Genomic DNA, 18,582 nt, shown 5'->3' on the forward strand with positions numbered 1-18,582 from the left:
GCTCTCATATGTCAGCGCTGCATGGTCACAGGGATTTAAATCACCCAGAAAACCAGAGGTCCTTTATTAGTAAAACTACAATAGAACTCCCAGCAAGGCTTTGGCAACTGTGAACTGTAATTTGTGTAACAGTGACACAATATCCTGCTGATTTTCCAACAACAGGATGTGAGAAACAGGAAAACTCATGAACATTAATCCCTGGAGGAGCTAACATGCCCATGCTTCCTCTAGTGGCACTGCAAATACACAAATACACCGTGAATGGCAATAGCTTAAATCAACCAACGGATATGACTCTGCTTTTGACTATTAGTTACCTCCTCTTTTACATCCCGCATTTTCTATGTGCCTCTATTTCCTCAGCCAGATGCTCTCTCTTGATTTTCAGGCTGGGGGCTGATAAGAGTCCTTGAAACACAAACATCATGTACGATGGTGCCTGACTACTACCTGAATTCATGATTGGGCAGATTAAACAGAGCAATGGAACAGAAGCTGACATTAACAGCAGCGGTGTGGGGGTGGAGGTTTACAAGGTTACTGTTGTTTACCAGCTGCTGAACCTCACCTGAGGGGACAAGAGTGTTTTCAACATCTCACCTTGTTTGCTGGCTCACTGTGTAAGTGTGTTTGTGCTGTGCACTTCCCAGGTGTGAAGGTATACAATTGTAAAGTGAGGCAGCCTGCGGTAGACACAGAGGGAGATGTGGGCTCCCTGAATGGCAGTGTTGAGTCACAATTAAGTCACTGCTATTAACCATCTTAGAGACCGAAAGGGCAGATGAAATTAGAGCTGACACCCAGAGGACAACAAAAACTGGACATGACAGGCTAATGGGTGCTAATTACCACCCCACCAAGCAATGCCTAATGGTACAGAACTCAATGTTTTATATGCAGTTGTTGCATTATTATAACCTCCACTGCAAGTGGAAAATCAGGATGAACAGGAAACACTCATGTAGACCTCTCACTGTATCCTTACTCTTGGTGCTAAAGAGAGGAAGTTGTAACGCACGGCTTCACAGAGCATTATTTATTATCATTTATGTTTTACAAAAACATATGGGTCATATATGAGCACATAAGTATACCTAGTAGTTATGTCAGCATGTAGGCTATGAAGTAAATGTACATCTTATAGATAGCTGTCGGTTTCTTGTCAGTATTTTCCTCCTGGTGCAGGTTAAAAGCAATTTAGCCTGATGGAAAAAGGAATGAAGCATTAAATGAAAGCTCTCATGAGAATAACAGATTTGCGCACAATGATGGCTGTTTTAAAATCATTTATCATCATTAACCTATGGGGAAAAGTCATTTAATAAATGTTCTCTGTGAAACTCATTTTAAGTGGAGCACGAGGTGTTGTCTGTCGACTCCAGTTCACGTTGTTTATTGTGGTTGTCACGTGAGGCTGACAGCCAATGACAACCGTGTTCTGCAATCGCACAGCGTGTCATCTTTTTTACACACTGACGACCAACCAGCTGAGTCAAATCAACAATAATAAGACCGGACACTGGATCATACGCTCTTCAAAATAAGAGCGTGAACTTGTGTATTATTGAATGTAAAATGTCACATATTGAGCTGTTGCATAGAAGCAGTACAGAATGCAAATACACAAATGTGCAGTAAATACTAGAATAAAGTGAATACAATTCATATCCACGTGCATATGATAGCTATAATGGACACCATGGTGAAATAATCAAATGTCCCTCCTTTTACCTTGGTTGTTTTTATTACACCAAAAGCACTTAATTCAGTATTTTCTTCAATACTGGTATAATACTCCTAAGAGAAGCTTATCTGGCGCTGCTCATCATCTGCATCCATTCAGCCAAACACATAAATCTTAAAACAAATCATTCACGAGGGCAGAAGAGAACAAGAAAAATAGACTTGGATAGGTTGTTGTAATAGGTTGTGAATTACTGTTCCCGTGTAGCTCTGTGTCATGTCATTGTTTGTTGTTTTCTGTTCATTAGATAAGAAACCTCAAAAGGCAATCATCAGGATCCTGTGATTTATGCGTCCTTTTTTTTCAATTTCTGTTTCAGCTCTGATCACTGTTTATTGACAGGAACAACATCTGTCCACACCATTCTGTTCAATATTCATTTACGGAATTTTCTTAATCTTATCTTACAGTACTAGTTGACTATCATTTCTCGTGTTATGATAGAAAGTTTAGGGTTAAGTATTTGCTTACAGCGTTTTCACACTTTCACTAATGAGGCTGTAATTTTGAAACACCTCACCGGAAAAGTCGCTGTAATTTAATTCTACCTTGACAGGTGTGGGGTTCAACATGCTATGGATATGATAGAGTCCGGCGGCCGGTGCGCTGCTGGAGGTCACACACGGCAGGTATTCCCTTTCGGCTCACGTTATCGGTCCTCTCGCAGTCCTTGATAATGCGCCCGCTGTCGCCGTGTCGAGCGCGTGCCTCTGATCCTCGCGGCAGATCCATCGTGTAGATGAATCGCATGTGCAGAGAGGGAAGTTTACCTCCGGCGACCTGAGGACAGAGGCGGATAATTCCGCGGCGGTTTGCACGTTCGGTAAGTGGGTTTGCGTTTTCGGTGGATGAGTAGGATGCAGCAGAGAATGGGGAAATGTTGACATGATGATAGCAGTTATTGCAGCATGTGTTATGTTTTTGATTGGTTAATTGCCTCTAAAAAAAACCGACCTTGGATTTATTGTTTTGTCTAGTTTTGAACGCATCCATTTAAGAAACTTTGAAGCTGCATAAAGTAGCAGCCCAAATGAAGGACAAGTCTGATATCCAGTGTGTAATTTGGAATACACAAAAAAAGGAAATAGCCTCAATGAGTTTGAGTTAACTGAATTGGATTTAGTCTGTCCAATGGTTGTGCTCTATTACTATATATAAGTTTAATTAATTTCTGCATATCTTCAAAACATATTACAGTGTATAGGTCCCATACATTACCGCTCAGAACAATATATGCTTGCAGCAGTGAGGGGAGTCCAAGTTTAGCAAACATCCTCTCTCCACATGTTGATGTTGAGTCATTAACTGCTGGCAGACTTGGGTGAACCTGGGTAAACCTGTTCTCTGTGGCTCCCTGTGTCTCCCTGTGTGTTCATATAGGGGGTCAATGGCAGCTGGCAGAATCACTGTGCTGCCCTGTCTGTTCATAATAAACACCACCAATCTCATCAAGGCAACGGGGAGGGCTCAGTTATCAACATGGTCCAGGAACATTTAAAGTTTGATAAGTGCAGAATGATGAGGGGTTTAAGGCAAATGTGAGCTATTGTGACCAAAATATCTTGTGATGGAACTGGCTGATATTTAGATATTTGCCAGGAGAGCTATATGCAACCACAAAAGACCCAAAATGTGATGGCTGATTTTATCTTCATCCAGTCAACGTCCTATACCTTGGAAAAATCCGTGTGCCAGACGTTGCTTCTGTCCCCTGATTTAATTTTAGTCCCCATTGTCAGTCAGAGGCAGTGCTCTCAGCCTCCCCAGCTGCCGGTTACATAATGTCAGCCGAGGACTACCACAGTTTAGTAAGCAGAGGGGGGAAATCGGGCGGAATAGAGCAAAGACAATACTGAACGAGGCCAGATTACAACATTACATAAGGGATGTTTTGCTTCCACTTGGCTGGGATGATGCAGATGATGGTGGTCCAGAAATAGGTCTGAGGGAAGGAAGATGGGATGCTGCACACACTATATGTGCCAGCGGAGGAGTATTCAGACAAGGCTGTTAATGCACAGCGAGGGTACAGATCTGGCTATCAGTTTGTAGAGAAGAATATTTACATTTCATGTTGCACAGCCCGGCTTTTGTTGCTAATATCCTGTGGTAAATGTTCCCAGCACATGTTCAGTGTGTACACTGGTGCACATTGGGCACCAGTGAATATTACATTCAAGGACATATCAGTTTAATATCTTCTGAGAGAGGCAGAGGGGAAATGTCTGATAGCTTTCCTGCTGGTTAACCTCATCAGCAAAGTGCACTGTGGCATTACATGGTTCAATAGGTTGTGTTACTTTGGTTTAGACATGTTATTGAGAATTTCTTTACAGACAAAACAAAAATAAATAGGTACGTGATAGACTGGGTAAGATATGTAGCAGTAAGATAAATGTCCACAATCCCAGACTTTTTAAATTCCAAATATAAATGGCATCTAAGAAAATACTAAAACCATCATAAGCAGATTTTCTCACTGTGGCGAAACTAATGTAGTTGGAGGAAAAACATAAACAGCGATGACTTTATAACAGCGCTTATTGACTTGGCAACATATGACAGCGACATGATGGCATTGATGTATGATGTCTGCTGGGATGGGTCGGCACCGACACCTTTCATCCATCACATGTGATTCAAAGGAGCAAATCATCTCTACATCACATAAAGCAGAAAATCTTTGTCACATTCCTCAGCTTGAAGATTTGAAGTGTGTCACAGTCCTGACTGCATCCCTGTCAGTGATTTCAAAGAAACAGACGGACGTAACCCCACAGCACTTTACAGTATGATTTAATGATGATTTGTTGCTTAATATTGTGAATGCTGAGGAAGAAAGTGAGCGCTTGCCTCTCTGCTGGCCTTATTCAGTAGTTAGAAAGCAACCCCTTTTTTCTATTATCAAATTAAAATGGTATTATCCTCATTGAAGTTAAAGAAATGTAGCAAAATAGTTCTAGCAGGCCGCAATTTTTTAATAAACTTAGTCATTTAAAATTTATGAACGGCAACAGAATTGCTGATATATCACTGTTGCAAGAAAGCATGTGATGAATTTAACTTTTATAAGCTTTGGAATAAAAAAAAAAAAAAGTGTTGTTATTAAAATTACTACACTTGAATTAAATTCTCCAGCTTTGTGAACATTTGCAGTTTGTACAAGCGTGCTTATAAAATCTCATTGTGGTCAGCATGTGGTGGAAACTGTTATGTGTGGTTTTGCTTTACATGAAATTAATTAAAGCAGGTGATAATATGCTATGAAAGATAGCTACACAGGCCAAATGCACAGAAGTTTTCCCCCAAAATAACAATGTAATCCTTTGGATAATAACGTAGAAGAACTCTTCATGCATATAGTGCTTGAGGGAGCCGCAACAGCACTGCAGGAGCTGTGGGCCGCATCCTAATACACTGAGAAGACTGCAGTGGGAGCTGTGAAAACCAGACATAACACAAACATCACAATTACATAATCCCCAAATTCACTCTGAAATTCTGTAATGCATCTCTGAAAATTCAGCAGTAAAATACTCATTAATGTGACAAGCTATTATTTATGACATTGTTATATACACAAAATAATATATATAATATGATTTCCCAGTAATCCTCAATAGGTAAAACAATGGAAGTAGTATGAATTTGGCCAATTATGTAATGTAGATGAAAATGTTTCATGTGAAGATTAGAGAAACAATCTCCAGTAAAGCTGTAACACAGTTAAATGATATTCAGTTCTGCAGTACTGTCAGATGATGGAAAATAATGTAACCAGAATGAAGATCTATGCATATGTGTATGCATTAGCCTTGAATTTCCAGGGAAATTTAAAGTCCGCCTCAGAAGCAATGAGAGTCATTGTAGGTGAAAGTGATTCCTAGAACGTGAGCTGGTGCTGAAATCTTCCATTGCCTGTGACGCTGAAAGAAATATTATGATCTTTAAAACCCAGCAGCTGCAGCAGCTGCATGGTGGTAACCTATCGAATGCTTCACACGGCTGATGAAAATCTTTGTAAAAGGAACTCTGTTTCAGACATGACTGACGTTTTGTTTTGCATCTTGTTCCCAAAATGATTAATGTGTTGACCTTTTGCCTCTGCATCGCCATGAAAACAATTTGACGCGGCCGCTTTGAAAATGGACCCGCTGAGTCGTGGGACTGCCTCCTCGGACTCCCCTCCCGTTTTGTTTCAGTAACAGACAGTTAATAACAAATTAAACCTGACAACATGTATTCATATGGCTTAACATCAGTGTGTCCTCCTGGAGCACTGCAGGGTGGATGTAAGAAGCGTTACTGATTGAGACCGCAGCAGGTCCTTCGAGTACAAAGCCAAGGGTTCGGCGTTAAATTACCCTTGCTGCCTGACAGATGTTTCAGTGTGTCTGCTGATTAAGGTTTCCTGCTGACCTTGTTGGACTTTAACAAGCATGTAGAGAGGGACACCTCGGCGCTGTTCCCCTGTTGCTCTTTTCTTTCTTTTTTTTTTCCTTAATGAAGTAGAGTGACTACTTGATAGATTTATCATTGCGAAATAAGCAGATAGATGTTTGTCCCCACAGGCATGATGGTGTGAGGCCGCTGCATGAGGCAGCCTGGACAAACATGATGGAGGAGGCTGCCAGCCAGCTCGAGAGAGACCATGTGCACAGTGTCTATGACAAGATTGCTCCATATTTTAATGACAGCCGCTATAAAGCCTGGCCAAAGGTGCGACAGTTTCTGCTGGACCTGCAGCCGGGAAGCATCGTCGCTGACATTGGTAGGTGTCACCTCCAGCAGTAATGTAATGACACTAGATTCACACATCATTTGTGCTTCTTCTGTTGGGTTTTTTTTGTTTTTGAAAACACAACTAATTCTAAAATTGTCTTCCCCTTAAAAGAGAAGATGTGTTTTAAATGTAATCAGACCAGTAATCATTCCTCATCAGTCTATAGCGCGGTAACTGATTGTGTTGTCCTTGGCAGGTTGTGGCAATGGCAAGTACCTCCACATCAACAAGGAGGTGTTCAAGCTGGGGTGTGACGTTTGTCGCCCCCTGGTGGACTTTGCCTGGAGCCAGGGACATGAGGTCCAGATGTGCGATGGGCTGCATTTGCCTTACAGAGACAGCTGCTTCGACGCTGTGCTCTCTATTGCAGGTAATTGACACCGACACCGACACACACACACACGCACACACACACACAGACACACACGCGCAGTTAAAGTGAGGTTTGGATGCTGTTGATCCCTCTCACTCAGTAACAAATCACTCCCTTCATATGCATGAAGTTCAACTGATGCAGCTGCCGTTTGCCTCAAATTTAATGAACTCATAATAATGATAAACATCAGTTTACCTCCAGCCTGTGTTGCCAGGCCAACATAGTGAAATAATTCATGTGTGTCCTCCAACAAAAGAGTGCAATTAGGACCAAAAGCAGACACCCACACTATTAATTTATCTGGTGTGCCATACACAGTGTACATAATGTGTTTGTTGACTGCAAGTGCTGAATGTGACAGTTCATCATGATTAAATAAATGCCTACTCACCATCCTACTTAATTCTGATAAATTAATATTTTTGTCACAGTCATCCATCATTTGTCCACCAAAGAGCGCCGTATTCGAGCAATAAAGGAGATGGCTCGCACCCTGCGTGTGGGTGGACGCATCATGATTTATGTGTGGGCCATGGAGCAGAAACGTCGTAAATTTGAGAAACAGGACATTTTCGTTCCCTGGAACCCCAACCCTCATTCGCCCTCTGGCTTCAATAGAGAGCACGCCAAAACCAGAAGGAGGGCCACTGCACAGAGCGTGAGCGAAGCCATAGACAACACTGACAAGCACAGGAAGGTTAGAAGCACATCCTCTGTGGCAGACGAAGAAGACCTGACCTGCACCACGCCGCAGCAGAGGACTCAGAGACTGTGGTTCTTCTCTAGGTCTTTGGATTCTGTGTTCGACTTTGGAAGTTTAGCCATCTCCCGGTCGTCCTCCAGAGACCTGAGCACTTTATCTTCACCCACGGGTGAAAACGAGGGGAACAGGGCCAGCCAGTGCGGGAGAGGACGAGGCCTCATCAAGCAGGTCTCCAGCTTCTTTTCTCCTCCGCCTGTGATCGGATCAGAGGAGGATGTCTTTGACTCGGTCACAGAACTGCACAAGGGACAAAATGATCCTGGGGGCAACAACAACAGCAACGGCACAGAAAACCAGAGTGTCTCAGTATCTTTAGCCCAGGAGTGTGGCTCTCTGGCCCTGCCAGATCTGGTGCCTTTCCAGACGGAGCACAGGAAGCAGTCTGGAGATGAAAGTGAAGTAGGGCCACTGGTAAAAGAGCCGCAGGAAAGCACAGAGAGTCCTCAGGGGAGCGAGGGACAGGTGGAAGGCTCCTGCCTGAGGTACTATCACGTCTTCAGGGAGGGAGAACTGGCAGAGCTGATAGAGAATCACGTTGCAGAGCTTCATGTCAAACACACCTACTTTGATCATGCCAACTGGTGTGTGGTGGCAGAAAAAGTTCAGTTGTGGAAAATATGATTTTTAACTTGTCTGATTTTACTTTGCATCAACTCTGCCTCAAGTTTTAGCACTGAAACACACATTTGATGATTTTTACATTCTTGTAAGTGTGCAAAGGTACAGATGTAGCCATTGTTGAAGGTACACTAAACACTAAAGGAAACCACTCCACTGCTGCAGCTCTCTCCTGAACTGTTTGGAAAATGTAATTTTTTATTATCGCCGTCAGCAGCAGCTGACAGACTTATTTATATCTAGCATTAATTTAAATGGCATCTCTGTGATGTTTCGCACAGGAAGGCAGTGTTCAACAATGGCTATCACTGTTAACCATGTTTCCATGTTTTTAAAGTATTTATTTTATTTCAATCCATGAAACCAACAAGCAGTATCCAGAAATCCAGTGTGTGTGTGTTTCGCTTTGGTGTCAAGAATTAGATTTTATCATCAAACCACAGGAAGCTCCAGGATTTTAACTCTTTTTAAAGAGCATTTCTGCAAGAGAGATGTTAAGAAATGCACTGTTTTTCTCTTTGGACTATTATACTAGCCAAAGGGGAATTTCTGAGACAATAGTATGCTCTTCCATCTGCTCTTATCCGTTTCAATGCTTTGATTTCAGTGAAAAAAGTCTTACTTTACTGTTTGTTGTCTGCCTGTTTTTACAACTGCACGTTCCTTAACTCTGAATTCAAAGAGCTAAACTAGCAGCGAGTGTCTGTTCTGTACTTTTTGGTGGGACTTTCTGTAAACTGCTCATGTGTAATTTATCATAAACACTATATTATAAAAAGAGCTCAAAGTTGTGCAGAATAATCTTCCAAAGCATATGTGCCATTTGCTTGTTGCGTTTCATTCTCGAAGTGTTTCTAAGAACGCGCCGCCGATGTGCGTGCTTGATGTTGATACTTGTAGTAGCTGCGTCGTCGTCTCGTAACAAGCTGAATATATACCACTAGTATGTTTCGGCAAATCAACTGCCTCATATACTGTGAATAAACATTGCACTGTACCACAAAGATGTCGCTGCTTGATGTCAGTGAATGACAACTGTAGGTGAAACTTGAAAACATACTGGGTTATCTGTATCCATTGTGCCAAGGACGGTGCACATCTTTATCAGTACAGTATGTGTGGACCAACTGTTTGTTCTGAAGTGACACTGGTACTTTAATGTCTTATGTGACTTGATGTAAATGCTTTATTTGTTTTTCCTCATTAAATATTTTTGTTCATGACTGCTGTTGTATTGCATATACTGACATTTTATGCATGTAATACGTTGGTAGATTGACATTCAGGGACAACCACAGAGTGTATAGTTCAATAACAGAATATTTAATAGTTCTACAGACAATTACTACTACAGAAGTAACCATAAAGTATCTTGATGAGGTAAAAAAGTTGGACATCATAAACCCCTTCAGCCAACACACCACATGCTATACTAGAAAGTCACTTGCATGACCATGATCACCAACTTTTCAAAAATGAAAACAAATTATATTTCCAAATGAATACATTACTTAACACATACAGCATGTAGGTTAGCTGTAAATATCTTGTTCCAATCTACCACAAAAAATTTAAAATCACATAATTTGTCCAGCAGATTACAATATAAGTCCATTGTCTCCAATATCTTTTTCATAATTCTTGATTAAAAATGTCATCCTGTTAATATATAGTATAAAACAAGTTGTGATTCACATCAGATTCTTTTATTACCACATATTAATATTGGTAGATCAAGTATCAGTTAGGCTTTGAGGGTCGTCTTGATTCAGGGGATGAGGGTTTTACATTCCACATTCCCTCCAAACCTGAAAAACGAAGAACATGAATACAACAATCACTCACGTCCAGTAAAAAACCAGTGGTTACATTATGTTTACTGTTGCTGTAAGTCTTTCTGTATTGAAAGTGGCCATTTGGCAACACCTGTTTAGGCAGCTGAGTTTCCTGTACCTGAGTTGCTGCTCTGTGGACGATGGAGTGTCTGAGGGCCAGTTTGTCGATGTCTCTTGAATATCCTCCTCCAATAACGGCAGCGACAGGAACGCCCCTGTTCACCACAGTCTTCATCACATACAGATCTCTCTGATACAGCCCTAGGAGACACAGAGTCATTGAAAAATAAAAACACTCTCGAAATGTGGGGAGAGATAGTCGTGCGTCAAAGTTCTCGCTCACCTTGGTCAGTCAGGCGGAGCCTCCCGAGTTCATCTTCCCAGTGAGGGTCGACGCCTGCGTCATACAGCACCAGGTCTGGACGAAAAGTCTCCAGCAGCCAGGGAAGGTGAGCCTCCACTGCCGAGACCATCATCAGACATAGTTAGTTCTTATTAAAGATAGAAAAATAAAGTACGGATCTTGAACTGTGACTAAACTGAGATTTAGTGACTTGACTGCAACACTGTTTAATTATTACTGCCTGAGTTAACATGCCTGTGGAGAGGTAGTCCTTGTCTTCCATCCCATCCTCCACGCTGATATCTAGGTCACTCTGTTGTTTGCGGAGGGGGAAGTTTTTCCCACAATGCACTGAGAATGTAAACACACACGTCTCCTCTTTAAATATGAAAGCTGTGCCGTCACCCTGTTGGATGAAAAAAATTTAATTTTTACTAGTGTTAAAAAAAAAAGTGTTGTACTTGTGACATATTGTTCTGATCCTACAGCGTTAAAAGTAGCAGAGATGAGTTGATTCCACCTGATGCACGTCTAGATCCACAATCAGAACCTTCCTCTTGGGCGATGAGTTGCCCATCAGGTATTTGGCTGCAACTGCTAAGTCATTGAGGAGACAAAACCCTGAACCAAAGCTTGGAAAAGCATGATGGGTTCCTCCTGCTGTACTGCAGGCCAGACCCCTCTGCAGAGCGACTTCAGCAGCCAGAACAGTCCCACCTGTCAACAAGAGACAAGGTGAACCGATCATGCGGTGTGATCTTTCCAGGGCATGCAGCTGTGAAGTCACCTCTGGCTGCAGGTCTCCCCTCCTCACCTGTTTCATATCGACATCGTCTCACCAGGCCCTCGCTCCAGGAGAAACCTGTCCTCCTTTGTTCTTGCTCATTTACCTTCCCATTTATGAAGTTGTTCAGGTATTCCTCAGTGTGCACACAGCTCAGTAAATCTTTAGAGGCAATTTCAGGGACCCACACCTACTGAAGACGGAAAACAGAGAGTAAAATGTGGGAAAACAAGTAATAATATCAGTCTTGTAACTAACTGATTTTTCACTATCAATTAATCCTCTACTATTTTTGTTGATTAATCATATAATTTATAAACAGACAGAACATTAACGGTTGTAATGGTAGTACAGTCCCAAAGCAAAAGATCCATTTACAGACACAAAGACAAGGGAAAGCAGCATAATCATTCATAAATTGTCAAAATTGTGATCAATTAATTAACTAATAGAAGATATTGGTGATATTTAATCAGTTAATAATAATAATAATCGCCATAAGGATTTTTTGTTGGAAATATCAATGCCCCCTCACCTGTTTCTCTGTAATGACTTGGTCTTTGATTAGAAAGTGTAAAACCCGGGGAAACTTGCCCATCGGAAACCTGTGCGTTGGTGGGAGGTCACACACGTACCCGCTGTGATGAACTACTGGCAGTCCGCCGGATCCATGTCTTACCTGGGGGGTGACGAGAAGTTGCACTGCAAGGTCAGCTTCACTGCGATGCATTGTGTTTGTAAGGTTCAGAAAACATGACTTCACTCAACCCGAAGAAGTAACTTCTTACTGTTTCTGCACGGAAACATCTGCAGGCGGTGAAAGCTGCACCAAACAAACGTCCGACTTTTATTCGAGGTCTTTTGCAAAGTGTTTGCTTTATGCAAATCATTTCTCTGACTAACATTAATCAAATGACAGTAACTGACAGAGGACAGAGAAATGTTGACTTATAGTCAGTCTGATGTTATGAAACGAGGTAGCAGCACGGTTGTAAACGGGCTGGAGGTGTCCTGTCTGTTGACGGATGTTTGACTGTGACTGTTTCTCCTCTCTAACGCTGCCACCTGCTGACACGGAGTGGAAACAACAGAGTTGGTGTCATGGTTGTTTACCACCATCTACTGATTTGCAGTAGACGGACAGCATGATAGTCAGAAATTACTTTGTCATACGAACATGTTTGTTTAAGGAAAATACATTTTTATGCATGTTGATTGTTGTAATTATTGATGGATGCTTCAGATTTCTTACACTATATGTAGGCCTGCTTTTTAATGAAGATAATAGAACCTTTTAGTGTGCAGAAAAACTGTCATTAGAGAGGACAGTAGCTATAGAGTAGAAGAGATTGGGCACATTGGTGAAAGTGAAAGTTATTCTGTTAACAGAGGAGGTTGCATTTAATCAGCTGTAATGGGTATTCTGGTTTATATGGGCCTGCGTCTTAACCAGTGTGTCTGGCCTTCCTGACCGTGACTAATGGAATCTGAGACAGGATCCGAGCTGCTTGCCTCAACAGCAGCTCACAGTTAGATGAAGATACACCAGAGGCATCGTGAGAAAAAGATGCAGATTTGACCAACAAAAAGCTCATCAATGAATGGCCATAATACCAATGATCAGTCATATGTTTTGCCCACTTAAAAATCTAATCATCTAAATGTGTATTTTACACATTATATAAAATAGGTTGACAAGAGGCAATTACATGAGTGCTGTAACAGAACTGGGACTTTTAACTACATGTATGTACAGGTGTTCTTTTAACCAATAATCAGGGTTACATTAACATTCGTTATCTATCTTAGATTGTAACAAACTTTTCACCGCAAAGATGAATATATTTCCAGAACTAACATTTTAATTAAATTATGTTTGATCCTCAGAAAAAGGATGAAGGGAAGAAGCCTGGACACTTCAGGGCACTCCTGAGGTAAGTGAAGACAAAGTAGCAAGCTGGTGTGCATTGTGCAGGTCAGGAAAATGTTTATGTGTAGCAACAGTCCAGTAACAGTCTGGTTGCGGAACTATTTGTGTTGGATTTGCAGAATGAGTGATGAAATAAATAAAACAAATCATAATCTGTTGTTGTTTATTTAACTAATATGGCGCTCATAGAAATGTATAAAAGCAATATCACACTCAAGGTCGTGATGTTGCACTGAATAACAGAACTGGAGTTGAGGTAAATAAAGACTTAACTGTTGTGGTTTGCAGACAGAGGCTGTGGAGAGACAACATAAGAAATATATTCTGTTGCTTCTAACCTTCTCTCTGAGTCATCATTTTATAAGTAAATTTAGCCAAAATCACAGCACAGTCTTTGTCTTTAATTTATGTATTTGGTGATTTTGTCAGATGACATCGTGGTTATAAAATAAAGATTTGTCCGTAGGCGGTCCAGCCATATACTATGTTTTGACCCAGTCTTGTTTAAACAACTGATAAACACTGATATTAAACTATGTTGGTTCCGTGATAGTGCCAGAAAAAGTATGTTGGAAAAACGTACATTATATCAATCTTTACAATAATTACCATCCATTACTGTAATGTTACAAGAAGTCTCCTATAATTCCATGATATCTTTTACTTTTAACATGTTATTTGTTAGAATGGTCACATACCTCTAAAAAAAACACAGAAATACATAACTACAGATAATTACAGGCATTACAAAAAATGTCATAAATCTAAGACCATTTACACATAAAACAAAACACATGTAGCCTAAGGCCTACTGATTTCTTTCTGAGAGGAATGTCAGGCTGAGTGGAAAACCATGTAAATGAGACATTATCATTCATGAGGCTCTTTTCATTTTGTAATCTTTTAGTTTTTTCCCTCTTTATTCATCAAATGATCAAAGCTACTTTTACAGTTAGAATTTTCAACTCCCCATGACAAATTGCTCATCCTATCTAGTGTATTTACATATAATTGTGAGAGCAGATGTTTTTCTCTACATTCAGAGTTTCTCTGTGATGTTTGTCTGTACTCTGACCATCTTTATCCATCCTCCTCTGTCCTCCTCTGCAGCTGTCACTGTCAGCTCCCCTCTTGTTCATCTGAAGTGTGCGGTGGCCGAAGTGCTGAATCCCACTGGCAGAGGATCATTTATGGTGTCACACTGAAGTCATGTCAGACTCAACTGTCTTCAACCAAATGTGTTCCACTTTAAAGTGACAGAAGACTCTGTGGAAGGGTAAGTGATGTGATGCAAGTATAGTTTACCCAGACCTTTTGTCCTCCACCCCTGTAATCTTTTGACACGTTAGTACTCTAGTTGCTATAGCTTGACACCAGTTTCCTTCCCACTGTACTGAAACTGGTATTGTGTCTGGTTTTGCTTCTCCATCTGTGTCTGTTTTACATGACTGGCGGGCAGCTCAAGGCACTGTCTGGCCTGCTGCCGGCTGTGGGGTTCTCCCATGGGTGTGTGTATGTCTGTGCAAGAACAGTGTGGTGGATGGGGATTAGTACAACCCCCACTGGGAGGGGCTAGTGTACTCAGAGGCAGATAAGAAAAAAAGACAAGAGCGGTGGCCCCAGGTGCAGAGGAGAAATCTCCTCATAATAGAGAGAGGAGATTAGAGAGGTAAAATCAATTACTGACTTGAGCCCTGTTAACAGGCATTTCAAACAGGGTGAGAGGAGGGAAGGGAGGGGGCTCTCTTTTCAAATGAAAGACTCCAATATATTCTGGCAGCAAGACTGAATAACTTTGTGCAGTCGAAGGTTATATTGATTCATTAACATATAGATTTTCGGTTGGCATCGCTCTAAATTTAATACAGCATAAAAGACTGTACCACTGCTTTTGCATGTTTTAGCTTATTTACTAGACATCACTTTTACTTTATATCACAATTATTCATTTTGCAAACCATGCTAATAGAAAATGTATATTTTCTACTGTTCTAGGTATCCACTGGTTTCCATTCATTTCCATACAGTAAAAAAAAAAAAAAATCTAGAGACTACTAGACTCAAACTGAAACATGAAATGAAAACATGACATAACATTCACAGTGAACAGCAAGTCAGCTTTAGTTTTGGTTCCATTATTGTTGTAAGATGTAGAACTCACATTCATTTGATGATTAGAGATAAATGTGTCAGTTATTTTTTATTTATCACTTCATTGTTATGGTGTATAAAATGTCAAAATAACTGAGAAATACCCTTCACACCCCTTTTGCCAATTAACAGTCCAAAAATACTCAGTTTCCTATAACGGAGGACTAAGAGAACCAGTAAATATTCACACTTGAGCAGTTGGGGAATTATAAATAAAATTTTCCAGATTTTGTTTCAGCTTTAGTGGCAACTTTTCTTATCAGTTTACATTTAAACTGCATCATCATGCAATGATAGAGTAACGCACAGGCGAAGGGTCTTACAGATTGATTAAGAACACAACTAAAGCAAGTTTCAAGTATCTTTCAATAGATTGTCATAGATCTACTGGCACATCTATGTATCATATAGAACTGGATGGCAGACTGGAACAGCAGTAACAATACATCCAGAAATCTACATCTGCAAAGAATGTACTTGAAAATGGTCAGTGAAATGGAACATAATACATGACCAGTATATACGCACCACCTCAAACACACTGGCATAGTTTAATGTAATATTTAGTGTTTAATAGTGAGGCAGAAAGCACAGCTGACAGTCAGCTGGGAGGGAGCAGCCGTCTGCTTCAGGGCAGCTGTTTTTTAAGGCCTTGCAGCTCTGCCTCTCATTCCTAGAAAAGACAAAAGAGGACGCTGACAACTGCTCAGCTTTGATCTGATTTTCTCCTCTCCCATCGGGCCGCCTTAAATCAGCCCTCTCTGTCTCAATCAGTCTCATCTTTCTTCCTCTTCACCGTGTTGTCATAAATTGCAGTCAAATTATTTCCAAGTTGTTTCCCTATTTGGAAGGAAACATTTAAGTGTATTCAATCAAAAAAAAAAAAGCCACACGTAGACTCGGCTTAAAGGACGTGTTGGACCATACGTATTGCACACATGGAGTGGATCAATGTTATGCTGCACGCAATGTGTGTTTAACCAAACCAAATGAATAACCCGTCATCTCTGGATCTCCCCGTCATCTTGGCATGTATTTTCACGTTCTTGGAAGAAAACGTGTTTGTTGTCCGACCCCAGTACGGGGTGTGGGTGGTGTGATGTTTGCATCAGACGTGGGATTCAAACATACCTGTCATTTACACAACATCACAATCACAACATGGAGCCCACAACCCCCTCCCTCCCTCCCTCCCTCCCCCCTGTCCTCACCCTCCACCTCACAGCTCAGAGCGGAAGGAATTCGCTGGTTGATTGCGCGACTGCTGGCGGAGCGTGTTGCAGCAGGTGAGGACAGGGGTTGTTGTTGGAATGAATTAATTTGTAGCTGCTCCGGGTGTGTGTGATGGTGACGGGCTGCTGCCTCGTCCCTCCGAGGCAATCCCCCGGTCACATGAAAGGCCGAAGTGATTCACCTCTCATCCCTCCCTGTCTTCCTATAATCACAGATGTGCTGGGGAGACAGGCCTGTGAAAGCACCGTGCAGCAGTGTAATTTACCATCATTTCAGTTAATGTTTACATCTCCTCTCCTTATCGCTGGAAATGACATCTTCTTTCTTACTCTCTCGCATTCCTCATTATTTGGGAATGCCCTGACAGCTGTCGTGTGGCCGCTGTGTGGTAAACAGCGGGTGCTGCCCGCATGTGTTGTCAGAAAGTGGTGGTGTGTGAGCCAACAAAATGCCAAGACAAGGAGTGAGGCCAAAAAATATACACTTACCCAAATATTTGTCAAGACCCAAAGCATTTTTTAGATCAGACATTTACTCACAATTGAACAAATTGTGTGAATGGGAATAATTGGATATGTGGGTTGTGGTATCCTGAGGTTATAAAGTTTTGTTTTTCATCTGCCTTACAACTGAAGTTTGAAAGAATTCTGATTATACATTATACTGATGCCAAATCTGAATAATTGCATAACCTATAAAAAACCCCCCACTTAATTTGTGTTTGAAATAAAGCAATAACTCAGATTATCAAGATTTAAGTACACTAGGCAATCACACCACTTATTTATGCACTGATTTTTCAACAACTTTCATCACTTGCAAATTAAATATAGAGGATTAGTTGAAGATGGTTGTGTCTGGGGCTGTTTCATCAGCAAAATCAGCCAATTATCAAACCAGATTAATATCTGTAGGCTGCCAAAAGTAATAGCTCTCAAGGGTTGTTACAAGAACAGTTGGATTCTAATTAATTCAACAAAGTGTGTGATGAAGTCCATAGGGGGGTGGTCTTAAGATTCTGAATATGGAAACTCTATGTAAATGATGATACCGCAGTTGTCTCATTAGCATATGTGCACAATTTTACATTAAAACACTCCTTAGTACAAATGGAAATATGGGTTAAGGGGATCTTGGACGTTTTGGTGGATAAAAGTTTAATTTTTGTCCTTTTTAGTTTTATAGTATTTGTCTGTGAGCTCAGTTTTTACAGTCTTACTCTTATGTGCTCACACATCGAGGTTGTTACTGAATGAATTACTGCTCTGTGAGATAATATCTATGTAAACATGTTTCAAACATTGAAAGCAGCAGTTTGTTTGGAACAAAAACGAGCTATTGAACTTACACCTTGACAGCCTCAGACACAACGTGAACAGTTTGATCATAGAGGCCATTATCTCTGCACGCACAGCGACTGTGTGATGATTCGATCAGATAGAGACACAGTGAGACTGCAGAGAGAAGTGATAATACACAACATCTGCCCCGGTCTGTGGTATGCTGGGAATCTGCAGGGGAGTCGAAAAGCAGTAGACATATTGAGTCAGACTGTGGTATTGCTGGAATGTTTTCTAATGATGTTTACGTTTTGTATTGTACTCGCCTGTTTTCCACAGCTGGGTACTGTTCATGTTACATAAGTTTGCCGCATGCAACAGCATAACAACCACCGAAGCAGATATTTATGCTCTGACACATTCTGTCCTTAGACGTAAATGCAGCAGAAAGTGAAGTGTTATCAGTGGTACAGGGGCAGATAGAATATTTTCCCATACTGTGAGTCTTTACCGTCCTCACAGACTCCCTCTTGTTCTGTGCAGCAATAACATGTTGCATTGCAGCCACATGTTTCAGCAACACAGCTGGCTCCATTCTTTTCCCCTCACTTTAATCTCACTATGCCATGTGAAGACCACAGGCACTTCATGACATCTGCCCCATCTTGACAGCCGTGTTGATACCGCTGATAAGAAGAAGCAGAAAGGGAAATGACAGCACAGAATTTGTTTTTCCTCA

At 41.1% G+C, this 18,582-nt stretch overlaps 3 protein-coding genes across 3 annotated transcripts in view; 2 read left to right on the plus strand and 1 right to left on the minus strand.

The window, feature by feature from the left end:
• Positions 1-2,287: 2,287 nt before the first annotated feature.
• On the plus strand, positions 2,288-9,510 carry trmt9b (tRNA methyltransferase 9B). The gene is made up of 4 exons (XM_056373752.1): positions 2,288-2,570; positions 6,319-6,518; positions 6,727-6,900; positions 7,338-9,510. The coding sequence occupies exons 2-4, from the start codon at positions 6,362-6,364 to the stop codon at positions 8,288-8,290; spliced, it is 1,284 nt and encodes a 427-aa protein (XP_056229727.1). The 5' UTR covers positions 2,288-2,570; positions 6,319-6,361; the 3' UTR covers positions 8,291-9,510.
• A 79-nt stretch (positions 9,511-9,589) lies between these two features.
• On the minus strand, positions 9,590-12,284 carry hdac12 (histone deacetylase 12). Its single transcript, XM_056373753.1, has 8 exons — positions 12,038-12,284; positions 11,785-11,928; positions 11,280-11,439; positions 10,986-11,182; positions 10,721-10,871; positions 10,466-10,582; positions 10,241-10,383; positions 9,590-10,095 (listed from the first exon to the last, which is right to left on the minus strand). Exons 1-8 carry the CDS (start codon positions 12,152-12,154, stop codon positions 10,072-10,074), a joined length of 1,053 nt encoding a protein of 350 aa, XP_056229728.1. The 5' UTR covers positions 12,155-12,284; the 3' UTR covers positions 9,590-10,071.
• Positions 12,285-14,296: 2,012 nt separating this feature from the next.
• stard13b (StAR-related lipid transfer (START) domain containing 13b) overlaps positions 14,297-18,582 on the plus strand; it is a 68,635-nt gene continuing 64,349 nt past the window's right edge. Inside the window, exon 1 of the mRNA XM_056373944.1 lies at positions 14,297-14,455. The gene's annotated coding sequence lies outside the window, so the exon portion shown is untranslated. The remainder of the gene's footprint in view (positions 14,456-18,582) is intronic.

Source organism: Seriola aureovittata, chromosome 4, assembly GCF_021018895.1.
Source record: "Seriola aureovittata isolate HTS-2021-v1 ecotype China chromosome 4, ASM2101889v1, whole genome shotgun sequence".
NCBI lineage: Eukaryota > Metazoa > Chordata > Actinopteri > Carangiformes > Carangidae > Seriola > Seriola aureovittata.

Coding starts and splice junctions, on each gene's coding strand:
- trmt9b (XM_056373752.1), top strand. CDS start 6,362: ATGATGGAGGAGGCTGCCAGCCAGCTCGAGAGAGACCATGTGCACAGT. Junction 6,519..6,726: donor AAGCATCGTCGCTGACATTG/GTAGGTGTCACC, acceptor TGTCCTTGGCAG/GTTGTGGCAATGGCAAGTAC. Junction 6,901..7,337: donor CGCTGTGCTCTCTATTGCAG/GTAATTGACACC, acceptor TTTTTGTCACAG/TCATCCATCATTTGTCCACC.
- hdac12 (XM_056373753.1), bottom strand. CDS start 12,154: ATGTTAGTCAGAGAAATGATTTGCATAAAGCAAACACTTTGCAAAAGA. Junction 10,872..10,985: donor TGGATCTAGACGTGCATCAG/GTGGAATCAACT, acceptor TTCATCCAACAG/GGTGACGGCACAGCTTTCAT. Junction 10,384..10,465: donor GCTCCGCCTGACTGACCAAG/GTGAGCGAGAAC, acceptor TGTGTCTCCTAG/GGCTGTATCAGAGAGATCTG.